At 40.5% G+C, this 25,357-nt stretch overlaps 1 protein-coding gene across 1 annotated transcript in view; it reads left to right on the top strand.

The window, feature by feature from the left end:
- Osmr (oncostatin M receptor) overlaps positions 1–25,357 on the top strand; it is a 63,613-nt gene that overhangs the window by 17,843 nt on the left and 20,413 nt on the right. Inside the window, exons 3-7 of the mRNA XM_026401807.2 lie at positions 3,527–3,699; positions 8,822–8,993; positions 9,687–9,962; positions 11,195–11,330; positions 12,015–12,166. Of these exons, the coding sequence (XP_026257592.2) occupies positions 3,527–3,699; positions 8,822–8,993; positions 9,687–9,962; positions 11,195–11,330; positions 12,015–12,166 (909 nt within the window). The remainder of the gene's footprint in view (positions 1–3,526; positions 3,700–8,821; positions 8,994–9,686; positions 9,963–11,194; positions 11,331–12,014; positions 12,167–25,357) is intronic.

The following is a 25,357-nucleotide window of genomic DNA, read 5'->3' as shown; positions in this document are numbered from 1 at the left end:
CCTCCTCCCACAAGGCCACACCTCTTCAAGGTTTCACCACTTCTTAACATTACCAACCTGGATATCAAGCTTTCAATACAAGACCCTTTGTTAGACATCCTCAAACCATAGCAGTATGGAAAAGTTTGAGGAAAACATATGATTTAAACTTGGCGACAGAGTGAGAGTGGAGTTGGTGGGATTATAGGGAAGGGGCTCAACTTCTATAGTACCTCAACATTTTTATCATGATTATGTGTATTTAACATTTTTGAGGTTATATCATATAACTTAAAATTAACCACTTAATAATCAAAGTGAGTAAATTATTGACATTTAATATATTCACAATATTATATAAACATAACATTTAGTTTCAACACAAATCCGTTACCTCAAAAGGAAACCCCAGCCCTTGGAAACTACCAGTTTTCTTTCTTCTCTGTGGATTTACGTATTCTGGATATTGCATATAAGTGGAATCATACAATCTGTAACCTTTTGTGACTGGCTTCCTACACTTAGCATGTTTTTGAATTTCATCTAATTTGTAGCATTATTCATTTTCCTTCCTATGAATGAGAGTCCTTTGTGTGGACATGACCCAGTTTATTCATTCATCCATCCACTGATGCACCTTTGATTTATTTCTACCTTTTGGCTGTTATTAATGATGCTACTACAAACATCCACAGACAAGTATTTGTTTGGATCCCTACTTTTAATTCTTTGGAATATAGTCCTAAGATTGGAATTGCTGAATCATACTATAATTCTCTTTCAATTTTCTGAAGAGCTGGCAAAAAGCTTTCCCATAATGATGAGCCATTTTACATTCCCATCAGCAATGTATAAGGGTTGCAAGTTTCTCTATATTTTCTGCCAACAGTTGTTATTTCCACTTTCTTCTTCTTCTTCAAACCATTCTGTGGGTGTGAAATGGTATTTCCCTGTGGTTTTGATCTACATTGCCTTCATGACTAATGATGCTGAGCATATGTTCATGAGCTTGTTGGCAATTTGTATATCTTCTTTGGAGAACTGACCATTCATGTCTTATGCCCATTTTTGAACTGAATTCTTAATCTTTTTGTTGCTGATTTCTAAGGGTTGTTTATATTGTATAGATGCTAGAACCTAAGCAAATATGTTATTTGCAATTATTTTCTCCCATGTGTAAGTCACCCCTTTACTTTCTTGATAATGCCCTTTGATGCACAATTTTTTTTAAATTTTAAGGTAGGTCAATTTGTATGCTTTTCTTCTGTTGTCCGTGCTTTTAATATCACTTCTAGGACTCACTGCCAAATCCAGGATTGCGGAGTCCACCTGGAGCACTCCCACCCTCCCCATCTCCTCACCTTTACAAACATCGCAAGGGATGGGTTACTTTCTGTGAAAGTAGCTGTTGATGGCTAGTGTCCTTTGTTTTATGGTTATTCTTATTAATTTTACTTCCCTAGAATCTCTTGTCTGGAGTTTTCTTCCACATTCTGGTGGTAATTCCTTGTCTGGATCTGAAGCTTTGTGCTAAGTGGACCCGTCGATGAAGGAGCTTCCTTCTTGTCTCAGCTCCTCAGCTTATCTGGCTCCATCCAGAGCCCCATCCTGTCATCTGTTTCCTGAGTGTGGGAGTGTGGCAGGACACTGGTGCAGCCATGAAGTATCCCTCTCAGACATTCCAAACCCTGAGACCTTTGATTGGACAAATTTTCCTGTCTTGACCGTTGGGGGACAGTAGAGCAAAGGGCAGCACAGGTTTCGGCATTAAACTGATCACGGTTTAAATTCCATATAAATTTTTTGAAGTTGTTCAACCTCATGGAGCTTCAGTTTTCTTAGTATTGTCAGCTGGGTGCAGGGGCACATGCCAGTAATCCGAGTGACTTGGGAGGCTGAGGCAAGAGGATCACAAGTTCAAGGCCAGCCTGCATGACTTAGCAAAACCCTGTCTCAAAAATAAATAAATAAATAAAAAGTGCTGGAGGTGTAATTCAGCAGTAGAGCCCTCCTGGGTTCAATTACCAGTACCTCAAAACAAAAACAAAATTTTAAAAAAGTTCCTGCCTTACAGTTTTACAGTATTACATGAGACCACATAATATAAAGCAGTAGCGTTGTGCCTGGCAAATAGTACATGTTCAATCGTGTTGTTGTGTTTCCTTTCCAGTTTAAAAAAAAGCATATCACAAAAATTTGGGGACTCTCTTCAGTATTGGAGATAGTGTCCATTTTTGTTGTACAAAGAGACACTCTCCTCAGGTTTTTTTTTAAGGGAGTGGATGCTGAGAATTAAACTCAGAGCCTTCCTCCTGCTGAGCACATACTCACCAACTGAGCTATCCCCTCCCCAGTCCCTCTCTTGCCTTTTAAACTACATGCCAGAGCGTTTCATTTCACTAGAGCAAATTCTTAAGGTTCTAGAAAAAATGAATGCCTCGCTGGTGGTACCTGTTATACCATCGGTGATCAGACACCAGCTGATTTTGTCAAGTCTTTATCTTTTCAATTCCTTCCCACCGTTCCCAGCTTACCTCAGATCCTTTCAGTCCAACAATGGAAATAGTTGAACCAGCAACACACAATTCTTTTCAGATCTATGTGGCATGCCCTCCTCCTGAGTGGAAAGCCATGTTTTGCTGCTCTAAGAATGAGCAGCAACTTAACTCACTCAGGGCTCATCTTCTCTCTGCTACCAGAGTGGTCACTGGCAGTGGTGCCAATAATGGTTTAAAGACAGTCAGTTTGAGAACTATTGGGCCGCTTCCCAAGGTTAATGACCTCCACAAATCCATTCAAATTTGATTTTTTTAAAATTCTATGCTGGGGATCAAACCCAGGGCCTCACAAATAGTAAGCAAGCACTATACCACTAGGTTATATCCCCAGGCCTAAATTTCCTATTTTTTTTTTTTTTTACAAACTCTATCATACCACCAACTACCCTAAACTATAGTGTCTAATCTTTCATGTGAATTTGTCTTTTCTTTCCACCTAAGTTCTTCCTGTAAGCTAGGAACCATATCATAAGTATTTTGTTTCATACCAAGTGCCTCATATACTGCTGGTCTCATCCAAAGAGTTCAGTAAATTCTTTCTAGAGGGCTTTTAAGTTCAATACACCAAAATGCAAGGGCCTATGTCTAGAGATAGGCTATGCATCCACTTTATAGCTTTTTTGTAAACATTTTAATTCTGGAAATATGAAGTTTATAGCAACATATTCTCTTTCTTTATTTAGCCCTGTTATGAATTTCAAACCAATTAGATTGTCCAATTTAGATTCTCTTGTTTTGTCTGTTTACTAGTTTATTAACTTGCTGTGTACAGCTAAGCAAGTTATTTCATTCATCGAAATCTTAATTTCTTCCTCTGCTAAGTGGTTTCTAAATTTCTTCCCAGCTTTCCAAGGTACCTGATTCTAGGATGTGCAAGTGAGGAATATTTTTCAAGACCAAACAATGGTGATATGGAACAGTTTAACTATCTATGATTATTCACCATGCTGCTGTTAAATGTCATTTTGTACCTTTCTTTGTACTTTCAGTCTTGGCTGAATATTTATCATTGACTCCTGAATCACTTAAAGTCTTCACCAATTCTGCATGTCAGTGTTTGCAGTTACAATGGAATGTCCACGGACTTCCTTATCATCAGGAATTGAAAATGGTATTTCAGATGGAGATCAGTAGAATTAGACCATCCAATGTCATCTGGGTGGTAAGTATTTTTCTTGGGGGCTCAATATTTTTAATATCCTTCCATGATTTATCCTTATAACATCTACAAAGTCTGCAAACACAATAACAGCTCCAAACAGTTTTTCTAAACAGTTGCATTTCTGTGTTTTTGGTTCAGAGAATATCCAGGACGAAGTAACAATGGCCACTTTGGTTTGATGGGATGTTTTATGAAAACAGATTATTTTCCCAGTTCTGTTCTTTCCTGTAAGAAGGCTATTAGGCCCATTCTTGTGAGTACTAGATTCCTAAGATCCATGAAGATCATTCATCTCTCTTCCCTTTTTTCTTCTCTGTCCACCAGAGATTTTCATGAATGTTTTATTTTGGTAACATTTTTCTTGCCAGTGTGGCTTCCTGTCACTTTCTTCGCTTATACCATGTTGAAATGCAAGGAAAAATAAGTAGCAGTGCTTCATGTTCGAGCCAGCAAAGAGGTTCTCCATGGGCCCAGTTGGAAAATAACTTAGTGTTCTTTGTCTCCTTCCGTGTGGATTTTCTACCAAAAAATTAAGTTAAGAAAATCTTAATTTCACTCCTTTTCTCTTTGGATTATTTGGAGTAGATTTTCACTCATCGTGGTTCAAATTAGGGTCATGTCTGTTGTGCCTGACACATCTAGTGCCTTGGGACACATGGGTGGTTTCTTCCCACTACCGTTTCTGCTCTGGGAAACCTTAATAACAGAAGGGTCTGCTATTATCATGGGAGGTTTAAGGACAGTGGGATGTTCTCTTGTTGAAGCAACCTGAGATTTTCCCTGGAAGCACAAGACTGCTTGGGACCTTCCTTAGCCCAGTAGAGGTCCACCTTCTCTCAGGCAGAGGAAACCTTGGGTGCAGGGATCCAGGATGTTAGTTCCTGTAGTAAAGCCCAGAGGTTACCACTGCTTCAGCTGCTTTCTTTCTCCATTATTGTATTTGACATCCAAGCAAGTAGCCTATGATCAGTAAAATCCACACGGGACTCATACCACGTCTATAACCGACCACTCCAAAGTCAATTTCCTCCAATGAGAGTTGTCTAGTGTGCTGATTTTAAACAATGGTAATGCTGTGTAGCTGTCCACTTCCACCGTCAGCTCGCCTTCCCACCACTCCCCTCACATTCAAATCTGTTTTTTTTTTTTTGATGTGTGTGTGTGTGTGTGGTTTTAATGGATAAACTGGTTGTTGATTTGGGCTGGAAAAACACTGAACAAGGGTCTTATTTAGGCTAAAAATGGTCCAAGAAAAAGAAATCTGGGGGGAGTCCTGGAGGAATTTTTAAAAACTAGCCCTTATTGCTATTAACAATAATAACATTAACCCTAAAGCAAGTGTATCTTACGCTGTACTTTCCTAAAGTTGTCATGTCAGTTGTAGTGTCAGCCAACTGGATCCCCCTTTCCCCCACAGCAGTTTTTCATGTCTGTTTTCCCATTAGATTCATGCCGTAGTCTCTTTGCAAGGTAGAGCAGCTTGTGGAACCAACTAACTTATTAGGGTTATTACTTATTCTCTAACTTATTAGGGTTCAAGATCTTTAAGAGTCAAGATTTTCCTTGTCTGTTGTGTTGTTCTCACAACACCCAGCCCGGCCTGATGACCACAGAGGAGAAAGTCACAGTCCAGAGAGATTTGCTGTGTTCCTCCAGGTGACAGAGACAGGGTGGTATCCTCATGTGTCCACCCAACAGGGAGCGCAGCCATATCCCCGGGCCATCAGTGGATAACAGAATAGATGTTGCCCTGAGAAGCTTTTGTCTGACTCTCTCATGCCTCAAGTTGAGATAAGACATAGGATTCTTCCTCAGTTATAGAAGAGGAAGAAAGCCAACCAAGCGAGATAGGCTGCCTCCGTATGGACAGTATTCTCCTCCCCTTACGGCAGATTCCACAACACAGGCCTGACAGAGCATCCTCACTCATGCTGAGAGGAGCACTGTTTCAGATCACGGTGTTCCCAAATGAGACAGAAGAAAGGCATCTTGATCCAGGTGCCTAGAGCAGGGCCAGGGCCACCTCCTGGACAGTGCTGGCCATGCAGAGCCCTGCTGGCAGACTCACACATCACCCTGCCCTGGGCCAATGTTCTGCCCTTCCCTTCCAGCCAGTTGCCATGTGATTTTGTCAACAGTAGGAATAGGCAGAGTGACAGCTGACACTTGGAAGGAGGCCCAGAGTGTGAGTCAGGGATAGAGCTCATGCTTCAGCAATGAATCGGGGACCTCAGTTAGACTTCTGTGTCAACGTGTGTCTACCCATTACTAATGGTACCCAGTGCCAAATTAAACTTGCCCCTTCAATGAATAAAAGTGGCCCAAATGCAGGTCATTATACCCAGTCTGCCCAGTTGTCCAGTCTGGTTTTGAACTTGTGATCCTCCTGCCTCAGCCTCTCAAGTCACTGGGAATTCACACATGCATCACCACATCCAGCCATCATATTTTTTACAAATCACTGCATTGGGGCTGGGGATATAGGTCAGTGGTGGAACGCTTGCTTGGCATGTGTTTGATTCTCGGAACTGTGTTTGATTCCCAGCACTGCATATAAATAAATCAAATAAAGGTTCTTGACAATTTTTTTTAAAATCACTGAATTTCTGTATCCAAGGATTGTTTTATCCTTTACTTACAAGTCTGTAAAGACCACAAAGCACAAGTTGAGATGACAAACAATCCACACAAAGTCTCTTGGAGAAACACAACACTGAAAATTAATGATGTAACTAAATCACTCATTACACAGTATTTATAAACTCTGGGTCCAGGTAGAGCATTGTGCAAGGTGGGGCATATGGGTGCTGAGCATGCCAGCAGAGAAAAGGGGATGCACATACAAATAGACTGTTCTAAATGTGGGGTGTGCGTGCAGGTCATTGACAGGCACCATGGGATTGGGGTTGACCTCCTGCAACTTGGATGTAGGGTTGTTTGAGCCAAAATGTGAAAGAGATCTGGAAGTAATTTAGTGGAGAATGTGGAGAAAGACTCTCTGGGAAAAGCTGATGGGTGGGATCAGAGGCCTTAAAGTGGGATGTTGGCTGGAGAACTGCCAGGCCTGGATGCAGGGTGCTGTGTGGGAGCTCTGACCATGTGGGGACAGGCCGGGCCAGGTGGGACTGGGGCCTCACTGCACAGAGCCATGGGAGACACTCAGGTTTTGCTTCTTATCCAAGAGCAATAAAAATAAGGGCAGTGGCAAGATCTGATTTGAGTTTTTTAAAAGCCCACTCAACCGCACAGTGGAGAACAATTAGGAGAACAGGAGAAGCAGGGGGAAGTAGCTGGGAGGAGTGGGCTTCAGGGTTGGGCCAGAGACAAGAGAAGGGGCTGAATTTGAGGGAGTTGCAGGAGGTAAAATCCAGTCTGTGACTTGTTGACATTTAAAGGACTATTGTTATCATTAACATAATTCTTTAAAGTTCTTTTCTTTCTTCCTTTTTCTCTCTCTCTCTCTTTCTTCCTGTATTTGCTTTTATATTAAAAATGGTCTTATGATCTAGGAATAAAATCATTCAATAAGGTGAAATAAGCATTTAAAAAATTACAGTTTGTTACAGAGTAAAAAAAGGAAGAATACAATTCAGTGCCACTGAGTGGGCCAGGGTGTTTTGATTCCAGAAAAAGTCCCAGAGAAAGATTCCAGAGAAAGATTCCAGAGAAAGTCCCAGCTGCTGCCTCCAGGTGGTTGTGAAATGCAGGTCACCCAGCCTGTCCATTGAGACTTATTTTCCCTTAGATATGTGGGTGCAGATGCAGATTCAGGTTCCCCAAGGAAGTGCAAAGTATGTATTGCTTCTATTCCCAGCTGTGGGAGCAGAAAGCAGAAGTCATGGGAGAGGTACACTGAGAAGAACGAGTGCTTAAAGCTATGGGGGACACAAACAATAAGGAAGCATAGTCCCTGCTGTTTCAGGACCATCCTAGAGTCGCAAATCAATACCAAGACCTAAACATCATATTCTTGAGAGCTTCAAGGAGGTGGAGGTTGGGGGAATTAAGAAGAAAGAGCAATAAAGGCTTCATGGGGGATGGGGGGTGTAACCCAGTAGTAGAGTGCTTGCTTAGCATGAGCAAGGCTCTGGGTTCCATGCCCAGCACCACTGGATAAAGAAAATCTCATCAAGGAGATAGGGCATGACCTGGAAGTCAAGAATGATACTGGTTCCTAATGCAGAGGGAAATAGGGTAAACTAATCCAGAAACACTGCATGAACAAAGAGCGAGCAACGAGGTGTCAAGGAACAAAGCATATCCCAGATATGTTGGAATATGGTTCCAGAGAGAAGATTCTTGAGAGAGAGAGAGAGAGAGAGAGAGAGAGAGAGAGAGATGGATCCTGTTTGTAGACGACCTTGAATGACAGGATAAGATATAATGGAGCCATTGGAGCTCTTGAACTTGAGAACAGAGACACCAATGTCTTGGAAAGATTAAGACCAGAGGCTGTGCCAAAAGACCAAGTTAGAGTTCAACCTGGACAAGCTTCTCAAAGAAACAGTGTAAGACATTCTATGTGATTGACATCTCTAGGAACAAAGATTCTGACAGATGAAGTTCATCTTGGGGTTATTGGTCCACACATCCACCATATCTGAAAAGACAGAGAAAATCAAGGGTGACATGGAGAGCTATCTGTTGACTTCTGGAGACAATGAAGCTTCCAGGGTGCCATGAAGGACCATTCTTTCTACTGAGATTTGGCCAATATAATCTAATCCTGGCTAAAAATGAATACTTAAAAACGACTCAATGACAAAAAATGACTCAATTCTCTAGTTTTCAGGAATCTTCTTTGCAGGTTCTCTGACTGGCTCTAAGAACCTTCTGTCACTGATCTTCTCCCCAAGACTTGAATGACTTCTCTTTCCTCTCCCCTGGTCCCCCGGAGTTGGAAAGTCATAGGAGTTGAGAGCTGAGTTTTCAAGAGGCAGGAGGCCAGTTTCCCACTGCTGAAGCGTCAGAGTCAGGGAGATTGACGGATTGGGGACAGACTTTATTTGTACATGTGGTGGAGTTGTAATGGGGTATAAGTTTGTGCTTTGGGGTAAGTCAAGTTGAGCTCTTTTTCAGAACAGGATGGCTATATGATTCCAAATATTTCCTTTACTTTCAGGGGAATTATAGCACCACAGTGAAGCGGGACCAAGTTCTGCACTGGAGCTGGGAATCCGAACTCCCTTTGGAATGTGCAACACATTTTGTAAGAATACAGAGTATGGTGGACGATGCCAAGTTCCCCAAACTGAGTATCTGGAGCAACTGGAGCTCATGGGAGGAAGTTCATGGTAAGAAGTGAGGTGGTTTTTGAGCTGGGCGTAGTGGCGCATGCCTGTAATCCCAGGCTTGGGAGGCTCAGGCAGTAGGATCATGAGTTCAAAGTCAGCTTCAGCAATGGTAGTCAGTAAGCAACTTAGTGAGACCCAAAATACAAAATAGGGCTAGGGAAATGGCTCAGTTGTCAAGTGCCCCTGATTCAATCCCTGGTACCAAAAAAATAAAAATAAAAAATAAAGCTAAAGCAACATCAACAAAAACCTCAGATATCTGTCTCTCCACAGCAAACTTTATAACCTTACTTTTAGTTCTAATTTATATTAGAACAATCTTCCCACCCCGTTGTTTTAAGGTAGCAAGAATAGCATGAGGGAAGATGCAGATACACTCGACTCTGGGCCTCCCACATGGCTGCTCTCTATAGAGCTATTATGTTCATTTAAAAATGGCAATAATACAGGAGTTGGCAGTGGCACTGGTAATGGTGCCATCTTTGGCAATAAAGGCAACAGTGGTGGTTTTAGTGTGACAATAGGAGCCATGGTGAAAGCATTGCCTTATATGAACCAAAGGATATTGGTTTGGTGTAGAAATTTCATTTCCCCAGGAAATGAAAATAGCTAAAGCCGTCTTCTGAGGGTGAGGTAGGAGGGGTTTGTCTCAAGTTCTAAATGAGATTCTAACCAAGCTTTTTTGTCTTGCAGTTCAAGATTATCCTGGACCAAGTACATTGTTAGTATTTCCTAAAAATAAACTGGTAGAAGAAGGCTCCAGTATCACTATCTGTTATATTTCTGGGATTAATCACAATAACATAACCTGCTACTTGCATAATGAACTGATTCATGGAGAACAACTTGATCCAAAGGCTTCTGCATTCAAGTTGAATAATGTTTCTTTTTTTAAGAGATCAGGGACAAATTTCTTTTGCAAAGTGAACCAAACAGATATTCAAAATGGCACCACTTTCTTTGTGTCAAGTAAGTGTACAAATCTTGTTTCCCCCTCTTCTCATTTTCTGTGGAGTGCACTGACTCTCCTTTACCAGAAGACAAGTAAACATTTCCGTGAATGATCTTAGTTTCCTTTTGTTTCCCAAGTCTTCTAGGAGAGAGTCTGAAAATGGAATTCCAAAGCAATGTTTCCAGGATTTCCTGTTGTTTCCTTGCCCATATAAACAATTTTATTCCTAGAAACTGACAGGCCTAAAAGAGAGAAAGCTCAGGTCATGACCTGGACTACTAAGGAAGTAGCCGACTCTGCCTCAGCTGGAGTGGAATCAGTCATCTCAGGACCATGGAGGGAGGAGGGGGCTGCAGATCATCTGACCACAACAACACAGTCAGGGTGGTGGCCCGGAAGACGTGTGTCCAAATCGTGCCCTGGCTGGGCCTGTGCTCTTGGCCAAGTTTTCTAGCCTTTCTGAGCCAGTATGGGGGTGATGGTGGTTGGGGGGTTTATGACCATGGGCAGTGCCAGGCCTCAACGCACTGGTGGCAAATACCAAAATTTCAACAAATGGTGGCCATTCTTGTTCTAAATTGTGGGGAAAGTTGATTCTGTGGGCTATATCAGGAGAGTGGGGACATGTTGACATTTCTGCAGGTCTCTGTGTGCCCACTCAGTGGCCTCCTGTGCTTTGTCTTAAGTGCCTCATTTCCTTGGACTGTAGGACAATACCTGTGACAGCTCTCTTCCTCCCTCTATTGTCAAAGTGGATAATTCCAGTCTCTTGGGATTATCTGTGTGCCTTAATGTGGACACTGGGAACAGCAGTGACTCCAGCATCCCAGAGGTGCTTTGCCATTTCTGGGACACTCAGCTCCCAGCTGTTGAGTTTATCCAGGTCACAGAGTCTGACTTTCTAACATCTTCTGGGCTTTCTGTAAGTCACATCACCCAAAATGAAACACCAAACAGGCACTGGGGACACATCCTCTCAAATGGACATGGTGCCGACCTCTTGCATAACACTGACCACCCATTCCCATGATACCCCAGAAAATCACAGAAGAGGGGGCTTCGGAATGATGAGGTGCCTGTGATGTGACTTTATTGGGCTATTGATATGTGGACTTCCACTCTGAGTTTTCTTCATTGTTCTGAGTAACCCTATGGCTTCAGATCCTGACCAGAGCTTTCCATTTAATCTGTCTTTCAATAAAAGTGTTTCATTAGGTCTTTCATCTGTTTATTTTCTTTGTTTGGGTAGAAGTACTTGAGGAACCCAAGAACTTTTCTTGTGAAACTCAGGACTTCGAGACCGTGAGATGTACTTGGTATCCTGGGGTGGACACTGGCTTGGACTGGAATATACAACATTCCCAAAGCTACACTTTATTTGAATCGTAAGTTAGCTCTAGTTGTATTGACAGATTCTTCCTTGTTTGTGACGTAAGTGACAACAAGCTACACTTACATGTTATATACAAAATGTTAGAAAGTTGATACAAATGTTTCCAAATTACCTGCCAGGGTCAGGAGGAAATCTTTAAGTGATCACAGGTGTATCGTACTCTCTACCTGAGCGGTTTCTTTTTCTTCAAAAATATGTACCATAGAAATAAGAAAAATAGTTCATACTATATCTTTATGTGAAAGTAATCTCATCTGATGATCTGTCTCTATCTCATTTTCCAACTTTTTAAGACTACTTAAATTTAATTGATTGAGTTGCGCACGGTAGTGCACACCTATAACCCCAGCTACTCCGGAAGCCAAGGCAAGAGGATAAAAAAATAAAAAGGGCAGGGAATGTAGCTCAGTGGTAGAGCATCCCTGGCTTAAATCACCAGTAGCACACACACAAAGCTGATTGATGTCCTCCCCTCTGAATGAATCAGCAATTCATTAATACATTTAATCAAATATAGCAAATACATAGAAACGGTGTTTTCATTACTGGTATCTTAGTGATGGATCAATGCCAATATGTGGAATATTGTTTTAAAGTCACTCCCAAGGGACAGGGAGAGACATCTGCTTTGACAAAGGAGTAAACCCTTTAATTGTTGTTTTGTTTTGTTTTGAAGATTTTCTGGGAAAAAACAAAGTTGCAAACACAAAGACTCGTGCGATTGGAAAATAACTGAAGATTCACAAGAAATGTATAATTTCACTCTCACAACAGCAAATAACTTAAGGAAGAGAAGTGTTAATATTATTTTTAACCTGAGTCATCGAGGTGAGAATAGATTTGTTACAGCAACTGTGGCCACCAACATACCTGACTGTACGATTGAGTAAATGTGATGTAGGATTTTTGCCTAATACACAGCCTAAGTGAAAGTTATAATTTATACCTGCTGTTCATGCCACACTTACCCTTTAAGATGCATGCACCCCTATTGTTTATTTGGATAATGTTTTAAGCACCTAGTAGCTTACTAACCAACTTAAAAACCAGGACTCTGACATAAACTTATTTCATGATCTATTTCACTGCCTCCCTACCGGTCTCCTTCCACCAAGATTATTTTTGTTTAAATTGTGTTTGTGTATATTCTTATTTTTTATTTAATTCTAAAAATAATTCAATTTTGTTTGGTTTTAATGTGTATGAAGGATGTCAATCTGTGTGTAAGAATCTAGTAACTGCTTTTTATAGAATATTAAATGGCTAAGATTTGCTCATATTGTTGAGTGTTCCTAGTCCATCCATTTACTACAATATAGCATTCATGTAAATATACAATCTTTTATTCACTTATTTCTTTGGATGGATTTCAAGTTGTCTCCAGGTTTTTACTTTTGAGTACCATTTTAGTTAATGAGCATTTAACACACACGTGTTTTAGTATACATATGCAAATGTTTTTCTTGAGTAATGTACCTAAGGATAGAATTGGCAGAGGTATAGAGTATCTGAATGTTTACCTTATATAAGATAATATCAAATTATTTCCAAAGAAATTATCCCAATGGAACCATATTAGGGATGCACATATCTCTTCACATTGGTTATTCTTGCTTTTCATTTTTGCCAACTGAATGGGTATAAAATAGTAGTGATGATGGTTTCAATCTACACATTCTTAGGGCTGAGTATCTCTTCCTATGTTTTGAACACATCTGCTTTCTCTTTTATAAAAATATTTATTCATGCTATTTGTTACTCTTCTATACATTGTTTATGCTTTAATTGACAAGTTATCTGTATATTCTTGATGCTGATGCTTTTTGTTCCTATATATTACTAATATCTTCTCCAGTTTGTACCTTTTCATTATCTTATACATGCCTATTGATAGATAAAAGCTCTCAATTTTCACATAGTTATCTCAAAATATTTTAAAGAAATCCTTTCCTGTCCTTTGATCAGAAGTCTAGTCACCTATAATGCTTTACTAAGAATTTTTAAATTGTTTTTTAAATTAAATCCCTGATTTTTTTCAATTAAATCCATGTGGAACTGATTTTTGTATATTAAATAAGGTAGAGATATAACATTGAATTTCTTAAGTTTCAGATGAGTCTCAACTTAAGGTAAATACCTTCCCTCTTCTTGGCCAAATATATCCTCATGATTCTTGGTGCTGTATTCTTCTATATAAATCTGAGAATTGATACATCAAAGTCTATAAAAACCCTGTTGATTTTTTCATTAGTTTCATGATTAACTTACACATGTAACCTGGATCACTCTCTTTATGTTATTACATCTTCCTATGCATGAAGATGGTATATTTTTACATTTATTTTGGCCTTTGTTAATGTCTGTACAAAAGGTTTTAAAATCTTCCCCCAAATTACTTCCTGCATGGTTTTTGTGCTACGACCATGAAAACAATTTCTAAAAACAATTTAAACCATTTTAAACATTTAATCTCCTCATTTTCTTTCCTATAATTTTGATTTTTTTTAAATTGGGAAACCCCTCCATTTTTAAAAAATAGTTGTTTATTTTCTTTAAAATCCAGTAATTTTACTCTACTCTATCTCCCCCATCAAAGCATTATAGATATTACATATTAGATCCACCTCTCTTCTAACCTTTACTGAATCTTCTTGGTCTATAAGTAATTATGTATTCTTAATGTTCCACCACCAGTTCTTATGCAAATGCTCATCTATTCAGTTTGGTTATTTGAAGTTCATGCTTGTGGGAGCAAAAGTCCAGTGAATTCTTGAATGTCAGTCAAAGTTTGACTCTCGTCTTTGTATTTAAAAGTCAGTTTGAGTGAAGACAAAATCCTTTAGCTTGCATTTTCTCCCTTGAGTGTCATAAACTGCACTTCTCCATTTTCTCCTGCCTTATAGCAATGCAGACAAAGGCCGCATGGTCATGGCAATCTGTTTATTTTCCATTAGAAGCAATGTGATCTTGTTACCTAAATGCCCAAAGGATTTTTTTTTTCTCTTTAAAATTCAGTAATTTCATTATGGTTTGTCTTGATGTTGGCTATTCTAGGTTGATATTTTTGGTAACATGATATGTTCCTTCTGTATGTAGCTACAAATACTTTGAAAGTATTTGAATTATAGGGTTTTGTTGTTTTTGTTGTTGGTTTGTGTTTGCTGAACTATCTACCATGTTGACAGGCAATAAACGTCAGGCAAAGGGTAAAGGACAGACCCTAGTCAGTCAGTTTCCTTCTTTTGGTTTTCTCAGAAATTGCTAGTTTCCACTTATTAGGCCTTCTTTTCAATCTTCAATATGTGCCACTTTCTCTTGAATTATTTTTTATCTCTTCATTTAATTTAGATTATTAAAAGTTGTCTTCTTTTACCTTCTTTCTACTCAAAGGAACGATCAGTTGTGTTCATTTGCTCTTGGGCCTTCTCCCAGTTTAGTTTTCATTTCTAATTCATTTTTAAAAGTTTTGTATTTATTTCTTTTTTGAGTTGTCCCTCAGTTATGACTTTTCTAAATCTGAGTTATATTGTTCTTTAATATCTTGCATCACTTTTTCCAAGTCTTTTGGTCTGTTTTGAAATAGTCTGTTATCTCACTGGCTCTTGCATTACCCATGGTTACATCCTCTTTTCCTTACAAGGTGGGGTTTGCCCATGCCCTTGCTCTCATTTCTCAATCTGCTAGAAGTTTAAGTATTTGGGCTTTTTTCCCCAAAAAGCAAACAAACAAATTTGGCTTTAAAATATTCTTTTAATTGTATCTTTCTTTGCTAATTGAATTTCTTTTTTCTTTTCTTTTTTTTTTTAAGAGAGAGAGAGAGATTTTTTAATATTTATTTTTCAGTTTTAGGTGGACACAACATCTTTATTTTATTTTTATGTGGTGCTGAAGATCGAACCCAGGGCCCCGCACATGCCAGGCAAGCGCGCTACCGCTTGAGCCACATCCCCAGCCCAGCTAATTGTTTTTCTGCTTTTATTTTCATTATCTGTTTTCTTTTGCTTCCTTAGATTTATTCTGATGTTCTTTTTATTTTCGGAAGTTGGATACTGGTTCACAAATACAATGCTTAAAGACATAAATCTTTATTGAAATATCAATTTTATCATCTAAAATAATCCAGTAAATGTTGGCACTGGAATTCCTTTATTATAATGAGCTATATATGATACCATCTATAATCCATGAATTATGTGTTTTAAATTTTACTAATAGAAGAATGTTTGTCTCTTCATTATTAATTTCTAACAGATTTCACTGTGGTCAGTAAAGCTGTCTATGTAATGCAGGTTCATTGAACTGTTGAGCCTTGTTTTGTGGTCTTATACCTTGCCGTCAGCATATGGTCTGTGGATTGAAGTGTCTGTCTCCTGGGATCTTTGTGGAAGTGCAGAATTTCAGACATCAATCTAGCATGCATGAATTGTAATTGTTCTGTGGATCTACGAGATGTGTTAGTTGTGTTGTTCAGATCTTTTATATCCTTGAGTTTTGCTAATCAGTCTACCAATGATTGGGAAGTATTTACTAAAATTACCCACTGTTTATAGAATCATTTCTCCTTATAGTAACGGTAAATTTTGTCTTAAGAATTTTGAGGATATTTTGAATGGAGTGGTTTTCCTTATTTCCATTTCAGATGTTTTGTTGCTGATATACAGGAATGCCTTTGATTTATGCATGTTGATTTTATAACCTGCCACTTTGCTGAATTCATTTATTAACTCTAGCAGCTTCTTTGTAGACCCTTTTGGATCTGTTAAGTATATTATCATGTCATCCGCAAATAGCGATAATTTAATTTCTTCTTTTCCTATTTTTATGCCTTTAATTTCTTTTGTCTGTCTAATTGCTCTGGCTAGTACTTCTAGAACTAAATTGAATAGAAGTGGTGATAGAGGGCATCCCTGTCTTGTTCCAGATTTTAGAGGGAATGCCTTCAGTTTTTCTCCGTTTAGGATGATGCTAGCCAAAAAAAAAGAAGAATTTTGAGGATATTATCAAACTTATATTTTAAAATTGCTATACCATTTGTATGAGACTTCCTATATCTTTATTTAAAGTTCTCAGTCTATTTGTTCTAATGCCACTTGTCATGGTTTAGATCTGGAACGTCCCTAAAAGTCTCATATTTTGAAGGTATGGTCCCCAAAGAAGCAATGATCAGAGGTGAGGCTTTTAGGAAACAAATAGATCATGAGAGCTTTAACCTCCCTCAGTGGATTAATCCACTTGATGGATTAATAATTTGAATGGACCTCTGGAAGGTGGTGGAAACTATAGACAGGTAGAGCATGTCTGGAGGAAAGAAGTCACTAAGGACATGACCTTGGGGACTCTATCATCTCTCTGGATGCTCACCAACCCCCTTCCCTTGGGGACTCTATCTTCCCTCTGGATGTTCACCAACCTCCTCCTTCCTGGCTGTCATGATCTGAACCACTTTTCTCTGCCATGCCCTTCTGCCACCATGTTCTGCCTCACTTCAGGTTCAAAGCAATGGAGCCAGCCCACCATGGAATAACCAGGAGCCAAAATGGACTTTCATCCCTTATGTTTTTTATATCAGGTATTTTAATCACAGTGATGAAAAGCTGACTAACACTGTTGACTGTAGATCAATTGGTTGTATTCCTGTTGCACAGATCTCTCGTCATTTTGGCATGTGAGCCTGACTTCTCCTACAAGTGGTGTCCAACAACTTGGACTTCTCCTACAAGTGGATGCCATGCTGTCAGGGCATACTTATCAGGGGAAGATGTAATAGCCTGGGCCAAGTCTTGTGGGCAGGTGATGAGCTGAGGATCAGGAGATAGAGGCCCTACGAAACCAGAATTAAGCATTCCTTCCTGCACCAGTCAGCCCTTCAGCTCAGGGTTTCATGCTCATCCCTCGAGTAGCAGCATCAGGAGGTTAGATGGCAATCCACCAGCCTGGGAGTTCAGGGAAGAGGAGGGGGAAGAGACTCCGCAGATCCCTTGGCTCCATGGGTTTCCCTCAGCTGCTTTCAGTGTTCCTGCCTCCCCTAACCTTACTCTGGGGGATTCCTGCTCCAGTGGTCTGAGTTTCTGCCAGTGTGTGTGGGAGGGAGGGTGTACAGAATTCCTTAGTTTTCTCTGAATCTTCATCCAGTGTTTGGGGGAGGGAGCCATCATCCTGTCCTGGTTCAGTAATTCTTTAGTAAGTCTTCTTTCCTTATCTCCCTTGTCATCTTCTGTCCAACTATTATAGGTTGGCATTTGTAGTGGCCAGACAGGATCTATATTTGATATCATACCTGAAGGCTTTCAACTAAGGCAGAATCATCATAGCAACAATTTTGCTATGCTCTCTTAACTAGAATAAAAAACTGGCTTTTTATTGAAGATGCCAAATCAGGTTGTCTTTTTAGATAGAGATGCCCAAATCCTGGTTTTATTCTTACCTCTCTAGTTCCCGCTTCTCTTCAGAGGCTTAGCCTTCTCTGCCAGACACCAATATTTGCAGTACCTCAAGTCTTGCCCATATGCTTTTTCTCTTACCTAGTGGATGATCTAACATGTTTGTGGCTTTAGTAACTTCTTGTGTACAGATGAATTTCTCTGTCATGATCTGAACCAATGTAATTCTGCATATCTGAGTATATTCCTGACACTTCAAACATGCCTTATACCCTAAGTTTAAAAACTGAACTCATGCTATTGCTTCCTTCTCATACTTGGTTCTATTCTAGCATGTTCCATCTCTGTGAATGACGTGGCCTATAATCTGATTTTCTGTAAGTCAATTGTGGGAATCATCTTTGCACTTTTCTTTCTTTGACCACTGACATTTACTCCACCTACAATTACTGTTTATTTTTTGTCTAAATATGTTTTACACCTACTCGCTTTTTTCCATCTGTACCATTACTCTTCATCCAGTCCACTACCCTGCTCACGTGAACCACAGCTACGGCTTCCTCCCAGGTCTAGAAGTATCTTAATGTTCTTCACACCTTGGCAAACTGGTCATCTCAAAACCAGATTTGATCATGTCACCCCTGCTGCCCTGCTTCAAACTCAATGAGGAATTTTTCTGATGATAAAGACAACATCACTTACTGTGACCTTGGTGGCCTTACACAGAGCAGCTGCTACCTTTTCTTTTCCCTCTGCTCTCAATGTGAGGTCATGAGCCTTCTCTCTCCTGCAGGTGTCTCACAATCTCTTCTGATGTAGAATTTTTGTTTTCTTAGGATTTTTTTGGTACTGGGGATTGACCTCTGGTATGCTTTACTGCTGAGCTATATCTCCAGTTCTGTTTTTTTAAGGGTTTTGCTAAGTTGTTGAGGGTCTCACCAAGTTACTGAGGCTGGCCTCAAAGCTTTCCGCCTCAGCCACCCAAGTCACTGGGATTGTAGGCGTTTGCCACTACTCCCAGCCTCGTTTTACCTTCTGATCTCTTGCACATCTTGTAGCTCAGCTTATTCACTAGGCCACCTTGCAGTACAGAGTGACCAAAACTGGGTAAGCTTCCCTAATAAGCTCAAATGCTAATGTATGTTAAGTGGACTGGTGGTCAGAGTGCGTTTGCTTATATAGGAAACCTATGAACAAGTGAAATAATTTTAAGTATCGATAATTCCTACTGAGAAGATAAAATGCAAATAATGGTGTACAGAAGGCCCAAGATGCTGCTTCATCAGGATAGTTGGGGGAAACTCCTCTGAAGGAGTGGAGTCCTGAAGGATGAGCAGGAGGGAGCCGTCCAAGGTAAAAGCATTTTATGCAAAATAGAACAGGATTTGAAAAGGTTGTGGAATGGAAAAAGCTTGGGGGTGTTTTGAGGAGCAGTGAGGATGTCCTTATGTCTTTAAGGGAAAAAAACAAGGAGACTGGAGTGGCAGGCAATTATGGAACAACAGTTATGGAACTGCATGAGAACTTTGGATTGAAAGGTTTTCATCAGGAGAAAGACATGATGGCATTTATGTGTAGAAAAAAAAAAAATCCCTCCCACTGGACCATAAGGGTAGGGTGGTGGAAGGAGATGGTTAGGGGCTGTTGCAGTAATGGAGTTGGTGCAAAGAGAGCATCTTTTGAGGACAGTTTAGAATGGAATTGATAGGACTTCTGGAGGGAAATCATGTGGATTAAAAGGGAAAGAGAATTTAGGATGGACTCCTAGGATTTGGGCTTCAACAACCCGGCAAACAAGTTTTGGAAAATACCAGCCCACCACAGTTTTGTTGTTGTGGTTGTGATATCTTGCCACAGAGTCCTTGAGTTTAAACAGAGCACCTCCAGCTTCCTTCCAGGTGGTGGGAGCCAGATCCTCACCTGGTAAGGCACGGTTCCTGTTCTTTGGACAAACATTGTGGCATCAGGAATACTGCTGTAGTTTACCATGGGCAGGATGAGAGGGTGGCTCTGCTCTGTGACGCACAAGGAGGAGGGTGGCAGATCCAGTGCTTCCTGGTTACCCACAGTGGCCATAGCTGTGGAGAGCCTGATGAAGACAGTGTTCTTCCAGGCCTCTGCTGCCATGTCCTTGTGGGGAAAGCGGATGGCAGGCTTGCGTCCTATTCCCCTCCCTCCTGGGGTCTTAGGTATTTCTTATCTGGGATTGGACCTAGTTGGTATAGTTGCCCAGTCTGTCTGTCTCTACTACCTCTGGGCAGCCATAGCCCTTGTTGCCTGACCCAGATCTCCTGGCCTCAACCAGTCCAGGGAGAAAGACAATGTCCTATACAAACCTAGAAGGTATGATAATGTCCATACAACTAGAAGGACTCTAACTCCTTAGTACTCCTTGGTCCTATTCTCCACCTGCTTGGGATTCCATGGGGATGGCATATTGGGGAAGTATCACCTCCACATTAGAGTTGGAGGGAAATTGTTGTAGTACTATGGTGCCTGAACCACAGACCACTCCAGGACATGTGTACTAATGGGATAAAGGAGAAATAATGACCGGGAACACTGAGATTAGGATTTTGTAGATGTAGCCTAATAGGCAGCTGCCTGGTCCACCTCCACCCCTCCATGCTCAGTGTTTCCCAGCATGCACTGCAGAGGCATATTACCGCTTTTACTAGAGTGCTTTGTGCCCATATTGCCCTAATCAGATGAAGATGCCATCCAGTAGTAACTGTCTTGGTGGATATTTTTTCTTCAGTGTTGTGTGAGTTGGCTTAATGGCTCGATCAGCCTATGGATAACAAATGGAAAGTCTAATGAGGTTGTTTCTTGGTCAGAGTAAAGTCTCAGGGTATCCTAAAAGATGCCATCAGTTCCTCTTAAGGGTCGCTTTGGTACTACCAGGTCCACATAAGCAACACACATTTATCCCTTCTAGGCAGAAGGTGATTGCCATAGGTTTTGTCCCCACACAGTGGATTCTTTAATCACTCCATTGTATTTTCTGGAGCAGATGGTGAGGCTCTTGGCAATGGCCCATGAGGTTGGTGCAAAGGTATCAAGATATGGTGGTGGGGGTGGCCAGTATGGCCATTGCCATGTGTGAAGTTTGGCTTCTTGGGAAGAACATCCATATCCAGATTCAATCAAAAGAGTGCCATTCACTGTCCATATGGCAGCTACAGCTCACATACAGGTTGCTTTTAGATTACAGAGTTATCGGTATACTATGCATAGGCATGGTTTTCGATTTTGAGTTCCACATAGTTATGGGAAGAGCCAAAACAGACCTTACAGGTCACTTGGTCCTGAAAGTTAGTTGTTTACGGCACCCATGGGTCTTTTGAGTTCCCAGTGGGGCTGGATCTTAAATGTTCCAGTTTTACTCTGTTGAATCTGCTCAATGTTATTGGTGGGATTTGCATGTACCCGCATGAGAATGCACAGTTCATGTTTTAGCTCCACAAGTAGCAACTCTGGCTATAAAACACTAAGTCTCCAAAGAGGATCATCCAACAGCAAGTGAGGTTGGCTCACTCTGCTAGCAGTTTTCTCTTGCTACATTCTATAATCAGGAAGTCTGGAAGTTTGGGACATCTGTGATTCCATCCGACTAGTAGACTCCAAAAGTTTGAAACGCAATGGCCAGACCCCACCTCACTTAATGGCTTTCCAAACTTCCTATTGCAAAGATCCCATTTGAAGACAATGGCCTTGTTGGTCACCTTGAATAAAGGGAGTAAAAGGACACCCGGGTTGGGTACATGCTGTGTCCATTACTCAAAGAAACCTATTAGCAGCTATTGGGCTTCCTTTTTATTAGTGGGTACAGTCAGGGCTAGCTATTTTTTGCTTGACTGTATCAGATATTTCTTTGGCTGTCAGCCCAAATGGCTTTGGCAATTAGCCTCCAATAATCCCTGGTTAGTCTCTAAGCCCAGGAGATGTTTTTGTTCAATGAGACTAGGCTGTTACATGGCGACATTTCTGTGTTAGGTCCTACATTAACAAAGTAACTACCTCTCTTCTGCTGAGTACCAGTTTTGCTTTTGAGGAATAACCCACTAGGACTCTGCCAGTTTAGATGGAGGCAGAAGTGGACACAACCTCTGTTATTGCTGGAATTCTTAGCTGTGAAGGAGCTACCACTCTGGTGGAGGAAGCATTCTGTGCTACAACAAATAAAATGCCAATGTCTGTAATATACCCAGTGACCCAAGGGTCCTTCCCCACAAGCAGATAAGTATCATGGGTCATTGTGTCTGTCTCCAAACCTCCCAATGTCTTCAATTTAATTTTTCCTGTAAGGGGACTGGAAGTATTGTCATGTGAGCTCTAATATCCAAGAACCTCTGAAAAGTCTGAATTTTGTACTCTTCCTTTTGATCTTGACAGGAATAGAGGGCCATTGGATCCTCATGGGGAAACCCAGAAACTTTGGCCCCATCCTTAACTATGCAATTGAGTGTGAGACATGGGTCTGCAATGCCCCTTTATTAAGCAGACATGCCAACAAGGCTGCATGAGACTCCCCTGGCTGTTTTCTACATCTGTCCTTTAGATCACGAGTGCCCCTTTCTATGCAGGTTGCAGTGCTCATGTTAGCTCCCTCCCAGATGTCTTGAGGATCATTGGAGGACTTCTTATTAATTCCCTTTCAGATGCTGTGTTAGTCAGTTTTTCATCACTGTAACAAAAATACCTTACAATAACAACTTAGAGGAGGAAAACCTTATTTTGGCTCATGGTTTCAGAGACCCACTTCATGGACAAGTCCCTTGCCCTGAGCCCAAGGTAAGGCAGAGAGCCTCATGGCAGAAGAGCATGGCAGAGGAGCACAGCTCTGCTCTTGGGGCCAGGAAGCAGAGAGAGAGGGATGGGAAGGGGCTGTGGGGAAGATATACCCTTCCAGGACATACCCCAGTGATCCACCTTCTGTAATCACAGCCCACCAGGCTACAGTTACCACCCGCTTATTCCATTCACAATCCAATCTTTTCACCTCTAAATGTTCTTTTATTAATGTAGGAGCTTTGGGGGGATATTTTATATCCAAACCATAACAGATGCCTGAGAGTCCATCTAAATATTTACTACCCAGGCTTTCCAGGGATGAAAGATCACATAAGTGCCTGATAGTCAGGGAATTGTGAGTGGGCTTATCTATTCCCATTTTTTTTCTGTCTCAATCCATGCAACACATGCTTGTGTGTGTGTGTGTGTGTGTGTGTGTGCATGTGCGTGTGCTAGAGAGAGAAACTTATGTCCCCCTCAGTATCCTTCTTTCCTCATAAATCATTCAGCTGCATGACCATCCCTTGCACCACCAGACTGACATTTCTACCTGGGCCAGGTATGAGAGGGAATGTTGCTCCTCCCACTTAGCCAATAAACCATGTTTCTGTCAGACTGTATCCTGCTCACTCATTGGTTATATACTAGTTATGTGAAGTAGATTAAAGACAAGCAGAAAAAAGATAATGATTGCCTTGGAATTCATGGCTAGTTAGTCCTCACAGGGCTCAGGAAAGCTGCCTTGGGCAGCTGGAATATCATCTTTTGAGTTTTCTCACTTGCCTTACTGCTGCAGGACCTCAGAAAGTAGTCAGCCCTGGATTTTATACCCTGGGGACATATGAACTCACTTATCAGGACATCTTGTTTTTAGAAGGGACTGGGAGAGAGCCCACACTGTTCCAACCAGCACTCCCCCCCCCCAGCTTCCTTATCTCAGAATTTTATATTCCCAGAATATTCTTCCCAGAATATTCTAGTTATTCTTGATAATTATAAACAAGAACCGGCAGCGTAGGAGGTGGAGTATATGTCAGTATATGTCTTCTAGAGAATTGATCTCGTATCTTCAACTTACTATTCCACTGTTTCGTGTAAAAATGTAGGACTTCTTATTAATTCCCTCTCAGATGCTGTGTTAGTCAGTTTTTTCGTCACTCTGACAAAAATACCTTACAGTAACAACTTAGAGGAGGAAAACTTTATTTTGGCTCATGGTTTCAGAGCTATCTATCTACTCCTTCATGCTATTCTACTATGGCAGGGTATAGTTATCATATGTGTTACACTTACATACAGCGGAAACCCTACCAGACAGTGTTTCACTTTTTGCTTTAACATTCATACATACTTCAAAAAACTTAAGAAAAGAAAATAGTCTTCTATTGTATTTACCCAAATAGCTACAATTTCTGTTGTTATTCCTTCCTATCTGAAGGTGCACGTTTCCCTCTCATACCTTTACCATTCAACCTGAAGCTCTCCATTTAGCATTTCTGCATTCCATTTAGGGCAGTTCTGCTAGTAAAACATTCTTGGTCTTGCTTCTCTGAATAATGTCTCTTTGCCTTCTTTCCTGAAGCTGACTGTTTCTGGGTATTGAATTCTAGGCTGAGACTTTTCTTCTGCAATTTAAAGATGTTCCACCACCTTCTGCCCTTCATGATTTCTCATATAAAATGTGAAATCCCTTGAATGATTCTGTACATAATGTATGTTGTTTATCCAGATGCTTAATTTTTTTCTGTATCTTTGGTTTTCAAGAAAATTATTTTAGTTCTATAAAATTATTATTGGTCTAGGTGTAATCTTCCTTGAATATATCATTCTCCAAACTTCTTGAATAGGTAACTTTATGCAACTCACCAACCAACTTTGGGAGTTTTCCACCATTATTTATTCAATTATTACTTTGGACTTATCTCTTTGTTCTGTACTTCTGGTACTTTTGACATTGTTGTAACATTTTTTTTTAATTGGGCTGGGTATGTAGCTCAGTGGTAGAGTATATGCTTAGCATGTGTAGGGTCCTGAATTCAATCCCCAATGTGCACACATGCACACAAAAATCACTTCATTGTTTAAGGACCTTGAGACCCTTCATTTTGTTTTTTCAGTCTTTTTTTCTGGCCTTTGAGTTGAATAATTTCTGTTGATATATCCTCAAAACTTTCTTGAGTCTAATGTGTTTAGGATAGACTTTAGTTTTACTCCATTTGTGGTTTTAATCCTGAGATTCTTGAATCTGTAGATTTATGTCTTGCACCAAATTTAGGGAGTTTTTAGCCATTATTTACTCAACATTGCATTTTTCTTTTCTCCTCCCACTCTGAGTACTCCGACTAATATTGGAGACTTGTTATTATAATCCCACATCTCCTGAGGCCTGGCTTACTTCTCAACAACTCTTTTTCTTTCCACTTGTTTGGTTGGGTCATTTCTACTGATCTACTTTCAGGTTCATGGACTTATCCATGTCTTCTCTCTTTGGCTACTGTTCCTCTAAAATGAGTTTTTTGTTTCTATGAATCTATTTTTCAGGTCTAAAATTTCCCTTTTATCTTTTACATTTTCACTCAGGCTTTCTGTTTTTCTATTTGTTTTGAGAATGTTCATGATTGCTTGATGAACAGATTATAATTGTTTAAAAGTGTTTAAACATTCCTGGCACATGCCTGGAACCCCAGTGGCTCGAGAGGCTGAGGCAGAAGAATTATGACTTCAAGCCAGCCTCAGCAATGGCGAGGCCCTAGGCAATTCAGTGAGACTTGTCTCTAAATAAGATGCAAAATAAGGATGTGGCTCAGTGGTTGAGTGCCCGGAGTTCAATCCCTGGTAAATCCCA

This window comes from Urocitellus parryii, chromosome 1, assembly GCF_045843805.1.
Source record: "Urocitellus parryii isolate mUroPar1 chromosome 1, mUroPar1.hap1, whole genome shotgun sequence".
Classification (NCBI taxonomy): Eukaryota; Metazoa; Chordata; class Mammalia; order Rodentia; family Sciuridae; genus Urocitellus; species Urocitellus parryii.
Note: the sequence above shows the minus strand (reverse complement) of the source record. Positions and strands in the feature narration are given on the sequence as shown.